Genomic DNA, 9,607 nt, shown 5'->3' with positions numbered 1-9,607 from the left:
TGCTCGCTACAAAAAACGCTGCAGGAGTGAACCATCGCCTCTGTCTAACAGTCAGTGCTGTGTGTGTGTGTGTGTGTGTGTGTGTGTGTCTGTGTCTAGGGCGTAAATCTCGGGGGGATTTATGAACACAAATGAACAATTATAAATAGTATAATAGTGTTCATTGAAGGCACAATATCAGCTGTAACGTAAGATTGCTGTATTTAAACAGGATACATACAGTATGTCATTGTGTGTCATTGCCACCTATAAGCACCCACTACATTCTTGGTATTGTTGGTTGAACATATGGACTAAAAAGGAAGAATTCATATAAATATTTAAAACATTTGAACATGCAGAGGGCTCAACACTAAAAGACACATTTCAAAGGAGAGCATTGTTTTACCAGTTCCCACAGGTAAACCACTCTTTCAAGTACTTAATAACAAAGCTAAATGGAATTATTTTAATGAACAGCCTTTGCATTTATAGATGCATTTAAAATCATAACTTATCATCAGGTCATTAAATAGTTATTTGGTAATAGCTAATCTGTTGCACAAGCACAGAGCACAGAGCACTTTAAACTCTCAAGACTGTTTTCTCAACACCACCAAGAGTGCAATATGTCTACTCCTCATTTGTTTTTCCTTTTTGGCATGCCTCTCTGATTATTTGTTAAATTGTTTTTTTATTGTTGGTACTTGGGAGAAAGGAATTTCATTGCATTAATGTACCATATAATAATACATTTACCAGTTTGAATGAGATCAGATTATATGGGTTTGGCTGGAGCCGATCTTTAGACCTTTTTTAATTTGTTTTGGCTCAGGCATTTGGCCAGTTTTCTTTTTCCCCCCATCTGATCGAATACATTGGTTTAACAACAAATGATTCAAACAGTTGCTTAATTAACTAATTACTTAGTCAGAGGATTCTTGCTGTGATGTGCTTCCATGACAGACTCCACTGTTGGACATGTTGAAGTCTTTGTTAAGATTTTGAGCCTCTATTATTCTTTCTATCTTTGCCTGTGTTTCTCCCATTGTGTCTCTCAGTTTGCTCTATTGTGTTTAATTGCCGTGCCCTATTGTCTTGTACCTGTGCTCCTTCCCTGCCTCCCCCTGTTCCTCTTGTCCTCTTTGTCTGTCCATCTGTCAGATTCCCTGGTGTGCTTGTGCTCCAGTGTGTCTCGGTCTGTCTTGTGGTTCCGTTTACCTACAAACCTGCCAAACACAGTCTGTTTTTTTTTGTTTTTTTAAATACTATTATTAAATGTACAGTATTAAACACACCATCTGTCTCCATGTCTGGCTCACTATGAACCATCCAGACCACTATGGTCATCTGAGTCAGGTTCGCTCTGTGTCCCCAGAACCAGGACAGCTGCCCTCAGTTTTTTTAAATATCTGGAACAAACTCCTAGAAAAGTGCAGGTCTGCAAAATAAATTTGCCGCTGCGTTTAAAATAAAAATGTAACTATCATCACTGCTGCACCTCAGCCGTAACTGCAACTTTTTCTACCCTCTTTCGTTTACCTCTCTATTTAAATATTTTATTGTGTGTTATCATGCCTTTTATATCTCTAATGCTGCTGCTACTTCCGCTGTATATTTCATTCTTTTTTTTGTAGTAAAGCACTTTGAAATGCCTTGTTGTTGAAATGTGATACATAAATAAATGTTTGGGTCCTTAACTTCAACCTTCAGCCACTTGAGGCCATTTTTGTTTGATTCATATAAGCTGCAATAACTATGAAAGGTTAAAATGAGTTTGTGTCAGGGCCTCTTCCTACAGCTGACAGGCTATCTCTCTGTTCCTTTCCTGGCATGAATCTCAATCAAGCACAGCCTACAAATACCTGGTCCTTCCCTCAACACACTTTATGTGCTCTGAATCGTGATCACTATCTCTAATTGTTGTTTCCTGTGCCTGCAGCCACTCAGCCCTGACTCCTGCCTCTGTTCCATTCCTGGACACTCTGGAGCTCTGAACTCATCCTGCCTTCCCCCTGCTTCAACTTCTGGAACCTCTGTACTTCCCAGCTGCAAAATTCTTGAATAAATCCTTTATGTTTACATGTTCTCCTGCCTCTATGCTCTGTGTTTGTACCTGGGCTCCAATTCAGTTGCTCTGCCATTACAGCTTGTGTATGTTTGTGTCGTCAATCTTTGTGACACTTTTCAATTTTAAATTTAATATTTCACATATTTCAAATGGTCAGTAAATGCTTATCCTGATCATATTGAGTAACAGAGCCCCAGCTGGTGTCTATTTGAAATGCTAAAGCAGACAGACTACAGTGATTCTAACACATTACTATTATTAGTAGGTTATTTATGATGACTAATCTGTTATTGTGACACAACAAGATTGGACTGAGCACAGTTTACATTTTTAAGGTCAGCACAAAATAGTGTGATTTTAGCCTTCAAGTACTTTATGACAGTCCCTTTTATTTTATTATGAATTCTTATTTAGGTTCTAGTCTTGAACTTGAAGGCTAAAATCACACTATTTTCTTCTGTATGATTACTAGTAAACTATACTTTATTCTTCGTATGTGCTTTTAAATGACTAAGTAGCAACATAAATATTACATTTTACAAATATAAATAATTTACATTTTTCATCACTGTTGTGCATAATTGGCATTGTATGTGTTTTATTTTTATATCCAAATGCTTTATTACACTGTAATCACATAATCAGAGAGACAGTCCAGTTACATTAGGATCGGTTACATTTGAATGGGGCGTGGCGAAGGCGCGACATCTATCAGAAGCAGAACAAATCCTGCACTTGAACGGGTGAACGTGTGTGAGGTTCTGGGTCACTTCAGGGGAATAACACAGTGGCCCGGCCATCCGGTATCAGGAAAAACAGAAACGGACCGTTCAAAGAAGAGCTGTCGAGGTAGGTCTTTGGCGTTGTTTCTGACGTTATAGCGCTATAATTATGCATCTGAATCACGACAGTTTAAACAGGTCTACGGCTGTACAGGAACTGTCTGCTACATGTTTGTTACGTAGCCTGCAGTCAGTAGCAGCCGCAGCAACTGTTCACCTCATATGAGGCTTCTAGAAGAAACCACACAAAACCTGATATGAACTCACTCTGTTATAACATGTTAATATTAAGATGTAACGTTTACAAGTCAGTCTGTGAAACTCCAGACATGAAATGACAACCACGTCCTATACTGTACGAAGTTTACAAAACATTACGGCGTAAGAACTGTAACAACACATTTCGCATAATGCACGAGAGACTTAGCAAAATTAAAATCAGAAAAAAACGATAGATCAGAATCAGAATCAGAATCACCTTTATTGTCATTATACAGTGTACAACGAGATTAAAGGACAGTTCTAGTAGTGCAAATGAAAAGATAAGAGTGGAGAAGAAGAACGAAACAGTGCACCAACACCTTCGACAAATTAGAAGGATATGTAAAAAAAGGTATTCAAGTATTTACAGTACATTGTACAGCAGAGTGGTTGTATATTGCACGGGTACGAAGTGTAAGAATATTGCACAGTTTGGAAGAGTTACTTAGTGTTAAGCACTCTTATTGCGCTTGGGTAAAAGGTGTTCGCAAACCTAGAGGTACGGGCTTGGATGGACCTGTACCTCTTTCCTGAGGGCAACAGTGAGAACAGGCTGTGCCCAGGGTGTGAGCTGTCACAGGTGATGCAGATGCAGTCTTGCATTGAGTAATAGTACAAGTATCAGAAAATGACGCTGAATATTACTTGAGTCTTAAAATATATGACATTTTTAAGTATCAAAACTTATTTTCTGATATAAAATGTACTGAAGTTTTAGAAGTAAAAGTAAAAGTACAAGTTAAACTGGAAGGTTGTGGGTTTGATTCCCTGTTAAATAGTCTACATGCTGATGTGTCCTTAACCCCCACGTTGCTCCTGACAGCAGTATCAGCAAAGTGTGAATAGAAAACGTGCTGCATGAATGTGTGTGAATGGCCAAACAGTAGTGTAGAGTAGCTTTGAGTGGTCATCAAGACTACAAAAGTGTGATATAAATACAGACCATTAACCAACTCTTCTTCTCCTGATTTTATTTGGTAATAACAAATTAACCAAGACAGTTTATTGGAGTAAAAGTACACAGTTTATTTAGGAAATGCCGTGGAGTAAAAGTAAAAATTGCTTGGAATATAAATAAGAAAGTAAAGTGTTGATATGTGAGTTATTTTGAAGCTTAAAATGTACTTTGCAAACGAAGAAGACAGACATCCTTTCTGGAATGCGAAGACCACCGTAGTGAGAAAGAGAGAGGTGGACAAACACTTTGTTCCAACCTGTAGCTGTGAATTTCAGCTATTGTGAGCGTCACTGATTTGTCGTTAACCCTTTTGTCTGTTCAGACACAGAATGGCTGCATTTGGCCGTCTGAAGCAGTGCCTTCCCACAGGCAGCACCATATGTAGTCTTCACACCAGCAGCCGCGTTACTGCTAAACAGCACTACAAGATGCTCGTGCTCGGAGGAGGAACTGGGGGCATTACCATGAGTGCTCGAATGAAGAGACTGATGGGAGCTGAGAACGTCGCTGTTGTGGAGCCCAGTGAGGCAAGGACCCACTAATTTATTACTTGCAATATCTCCTTTTGTGTGCATATGATGTTCTGATGTAAACTGTAATTTATGCTTGAATAGAGCTATTTTTTATTGTTTTACTGCTGTGAAATGTGAAATCGCTCTATATTGTGACCATCATCCTGACAGGCACCAGAACTCCTCTCTGCTCATGGTTTTAGGCTGTTTGTTGGTGAATAAATGCCCTCCCTCACAAAACACATTCACAAAGTGAGGCAAGGGCAGACTTGCAAGTTAGCCATAAGACAACATTACTGTACGTGCCTGTAAGTTAATGATGCATGCATTTCATATAGAGTTAGAATGTAGATCCATCCACCCATTTTCTACCGCTTTATCCTCTACATGAGGGTCACGGGGGCGCTGTGCCAATCTCAGCTGACATAGGGCGATAGGCGGGTACACCCTGGACTAGGGGTGTCAAACTCATTGTAAGTCAGGGGCCACATACAGAGCAGACTGATCTCAAGTGGGCCGGACAAGTAAAAATAATTGCATAATAACCTATAAACAACAGGAACTCAAACGTTTTCCCTTTGTTTTACATACAAATGTTGTGCCATTTACACAATTACACATTTGCATCACAACTCACAGACAGGATCTACAAAGGTATGAAACATTTAGTTACAGGTATCTGGAACTAAATATTCAAGTATTTCACATATGATTAGAACGTCAAGATCTAGAAATTATTTTATTACACTATGTATCTATGTATTATTCCTGAAACTAAAGTGGGAGCTAATAAACATGTGACACCAGGGGACAGATTAGGAATTACTGTTATGTTTAATGACATAATTGTAGTTGATTATCTTCAATGTAGTGTTAAGTTTCCTGCTCTGCTTCTGGACAGTGGTCGGGGAAGCACAGGGGAGATATTACCTCCACTCTTACTTCTACAGATAGACAGGGGTTGAACAGGTAGACACTCGGGTTGACCTGAAAGAGTCTGAGTGTTTATTTACACCATTTCATAGAGACTAATGCTAACTCTGCCTGTACGCCTGCTTCTCTCTCTTCACACACACATACACAGCACTGGTCGCTCACTCTCTCGCTCTCTCTCTCCCTGAGGTTTGATGCTGTTTTCAATTGTTGTGTTATGTTGCTTGTGAAGAGAAGAGACATTTAAAAGGACATTGAACTTAAACACCTTTCTCAATGACAAGCGGCCAACAAGGGTTTGTTGTTAATGTGCACAATGTACAAAGGGCATCACTATAGCTGTTACACCGTGCAAGGATGAGGATGTTGACCAAACAGTGACAAACTCCAGCGATAAACGCCTGTTTCAAAGAATCGACCTGTGTCTGTGTTGTTGTAAAGAGTGCTACAAATACTGACGGCAGTTTTAATTATTTAAAATATCCTTTTGAAATATGATGCCACCTTATGTCATATCAATGTAGTTTTTAACAATCTCTTTACATTTTTTGTTCAGGTGCACTACTATCAACCAATATGGACACTAGTAGGTGCTGGTGCAAAAAACTTAGCACCATCTGGGCGACCCACCGCGAACATCATGCCCTCTGGAGTGAAGTGGGTGAAATCCAAAGTTCAGGAAATAAACCCAGACTCAAATACTGTTCGCACAGAGGATGGAAGTGAGGTATGTTAGCACTAGTCTTGTTTATTTAGTAGCTGTTGCATTAAGATGTTATTTGAATATAAAGGTAAAGCTCTCCATCTTCCCCTGTCATTCACATTGCAGATCACATATGAGTATTTGATTGTGGCTCTCGGACTACAACTCCATTTTGAGAAGGTGAACTTATGCTGTGTTGGTTTCAGTTCAGCTTCTATCTGTTTTCTGTATGCATGTACACTTACTCACTCACTCATCTTCTACTGCATTATCCTCCAATCTCAGCTATATACATATATTTCTGTAAACTTTGACTCTTCTGAATTACAGATCAAAGGACTACCAGAGGGGTTTGAACATCCAAATATAGGGTCAAACTACTCGGTCGAGACAGTGGAGAAAACATGGAAAGCACTGCAGAACTTCAAAGGGGGCAATGCTGTGTTCACTTACCCAAACACTCTTATCAAATGTGGTGGAGCTCCACAGAAGATCATGTACCTGACAGATGCCTTTCTCAGAAAGGTATAACCTTGGATGTATTACAAATTTTGTATTTTTGTATCACCTACCCTGTGGTTCCTGTGGCTTATAAAGTCTAACTTTTTTATGTTCATCTCCAAGACAGGAAAAAGGGCAAATGCAAATATAATATACTACACATCACTACCTGTGATCTTTGCAGTCAAGAAATATGCTGACTCACTGTGGGAAATTGTTAAACAACGTGACATACAAGTGAACCTGAGGCACCATCTGATAGAGGTGCGAGCGGACAAACAAGAAGCTGTGTTTGAAAACCTTGACAATCCAGAGGATACCAAAACAATTGAGGTACAGTACTGTCAGGCATTGATATCAGTGTTTTACTGACTGCTTTATTGTGTATTTAAATCCTTAAACTTTGCAGTAACTGTGTGGTATAAAAACTTAGTATAAGAACACATTTGCACCTGGCAAATTTGAAATGGGACACAATAAATCTGTTTTTCTTCATCAGTATGGAATGCTTCATGTCACACCACCAATGGGACCCAACATGGTGATTAAAGGAGGTCCACTGGCTGATGAGGTTGGCTGGTTGGATGTCGATAAAGATACTCTCCAACATAAGAGCTTTCCAAATGTGTTTGGGATTGGAGACTGTACCAACTTGCCCACAGCTAAAACTGGTGCTGCTGTTGGTAAGTGATTATTATGTCGTTGGTTTGAACAAAGCAGCAACACATTTCTGGAAAAGTCAATTGCTGCATAACAGGTCCGCCTTGCTCTATATACACAGTAGTTTAATAGGCACTATAATGCTACTGTGAAAGCCCATATTCTATGGAGCCACAAGTTTGATTTTTTAACACACAGTCATTTTTGAACACACAATAGTGCACTCACAGGCAGGGAACTCTGATCAGTTACAAAGTATAAAACAATCCAGTTGATCATCAAAATGCAGCAGTTTTCATGAATAAATCAGTTCATTTTGAACCACATTTAGCTGAGGAATTTAGATGTATAATAGGACAAAGTCACTTGGTATGTCAATAAGTGAGCAGGCACCTTTTCAGTTTAAGCTGTGCAAAACAGGCACTGAAGAAAAACACTATAAATTAGTCACAGTAAAACAAAGCCTTGCATAATATGCAATATTGTGTAACATACATCCAATGTAACAAGTTCAAAACTATACTGTTTAAGTATATATTTTTCATTTCCAATATCAATTGACCGTTGAATTTTAATGTTCACTTATGCAGTCATTATGGGAGCTTTTTTTATCATCATAAATCAATTTTAGTGATTAGTAGTTGATTGTGCAACACCTGCGGAAGCAGGTGTTGCACAATCACAATTCAATATACAACATACACCACACCCAGTACAAACACAGAGACTTTCCAGCATCTGAAACTTCCTACTATTACCTCAGTTTTCCTGTTAGTGCTTTGTATGTAAAGATAACACACTTATTTAACATGTTATATGTTTATGTTTAATTGTATACATAATAACTTCCATAGTAGCATGTTGGTTCTATAGAAGCAAATTACACCACATCAGCAGCCTTTGATTTGCGTTTGTATCTTAAAAGTCAAACACTATAGAGAAAATGTTTGATGAAACTTTCTTCTTGTCATTTTAGCTGCACAGAGTGCTGTCTTGCACAGAACCATCAGCAAAATACTGAAAAAGGAGAAACCAGACACTAAGGTTGAGCAGCACACAATTCATTCTTTTATAATGTCAAAGTATGCCTGGCTCAAAATGTGCAATTACATCATGAGTAATCTTGTTAACAGTATGATGGCTACACGTCCTGTCCATTTGTTACAAGCTACAACACAGTAATGTTGGCCGAGTATGATTATGATCTACAACCAGTGGAAACATTCCCCATCAACCAAGCCAAAGAAAGAAGACTGATGTACTACATGAAAGCTGATGTGATGCCTCATCTCTATTGGCATGGACTTCTACGGTAGTTATTAACACTTGTTTTTAATTTAAAGCATGTTGTACTTAGGAACCATTCAACAACATTAACTACTGTTTTCTTTATTGTCTCTTGTGTAAGGGGCCTGTGGGGTGGACCAGGACCAGCCAGGAAACTCTTACATCTTGGGATGAAATGAAGCAATGAAGCAAAATCAGTTTGTGTTAGGAGTTAATTTCCCAAATTTTAAAGATAATTTTATAATTTAACATCAGTGCAGAACTCAATCATAAACATTCTGTTGGTCATACAGTGCTAACTTCATAATTGCATTAAGAAATAATCCTTTGTATGCACTAATCACTAAAAATGATTTATGATGATAAAAAAGCTCCCATAATGACTGCACATCAAAGAGTGAACATCAAAATGCAAAGGTCAATTGATATTGGAAATGAAAAATATATACTGATACAGTATAGTTTTGAACTTGTTACATTGGGTGTATGTTACACAATATTGCATATTATGCGAGGCTTTGTTTTACTGTGACTAATTTTGTTTTTCTTCAGTGCCTGTTTTGCACTGCTCAAACTGAAAAGGTGCCTGCTCACTTACTGACGTACCAAGTGACATCTAAATTCCTCAGCTAAATGTGGTTCAAAATGAATTGTTTATTCATGCAAACTGCTGCATTTTGATGATCAACTGGATTGTTTTATACTTCAGACTGTGCGGATCACGCTGTATTTACTTGCTGGTTTGAGTTCCCTTAAACAAAAACTTCAGGATCATTAGTTCCCTGCCTGTGAGTGCATTATTGTGTGTTCAAAAATGACTGTGTGTTAAAAAATCAAAGGTGTGGCTCCATAGAATATGGGCTTCCAAAGGAGCTGGTGTCTATTTCAAATGCGAGAGCAGACAGACTTTAGTGATGGAATCTAGCCTTACTTGTAATCTTATCTAATGTGACACATTAT

General features: G+C 38.4%; 1 protein-coding gene across 1 annotated transcript; it reads left to right on the top strand.

The window, feature by feature from the left end:
• Positions 1-2,749: 2,749 nt before the first annotated feature.
• On the top strand, positions 2,750-9,424 carry LOC131470325 (sulfide:quinone oxidoreductase, mitochondrial-like). The gene is made up of 10 exons (XM_058646070.1): positions 2,750-2,899; positions 4,374-4,578; positions 6,053-6,223; positions 6,326-6,379; positions 6,530-6,724; positions 6,824-7,033; positions 7,200-7,383; positions 8,337-8,404; positions 8,494-8,672; positions 8,769-9,424. The coding sequence occupies exons 2-10, from the start codon at positions 4,381-4,383 to the stop codon at positions 8,824-8,826; spliced, it is 1,317 nt and encodes a 438-aa protein (XP_058502053.1). The 5' UTR covers positions 2,750-2,899; positions 4,374-4,380; the 3' UTR covers positions 8,827-9,424.
• Positions 9,425-9,607: the final 183 nt, after the last annotated feature.

This window comes from Solea solea, chromosome 12 (genome assembly GCF_958295425.1).
Source record: "Solea solea chromosome 12, fSolSol10.1, whole genome shotgun sequence".
In the NCBI taxonomy this organism is placed as follows: domain Eukaryota; kingdom Metazoa; phylum Chordata; class Actinopteri; order Pleuronectiformes; family Soleidae; genus Solea; species Solea solea.
Note: the sequence above shows the minus strand (reverse complement) of the source record. Positions and strands in the feature narration are given on the sequence as shown.

What these genes read in the sequence shown, in the direction of transcription:
- LOC131470325 (XM_058646070.1), top strand. Translation starts at nt 4,381, where the DNA reads ATGGCTGCATTTGGCCGTCTGAAGCAGTGCCTTCCCACAGGCAGCACC. An exon ending in TAAAACTGGTGCTGCTGTTG is followed by an intron (nt 7,384 to 8,336) that starts GTAAGTGATTAT and finishes TTGTCATTTTAG; the next exon opens with CTGCACAGAGTGCTGTCTTG. An exon ending in AGGAGAAACCAGACACTAAG is followed by an intron (nt 8,405 to 8,493) that starts GTTGAGCAGCAC and finishes TCTTGTTAACAG; the next exon opens with TATGATGGCTACACGTCCTG.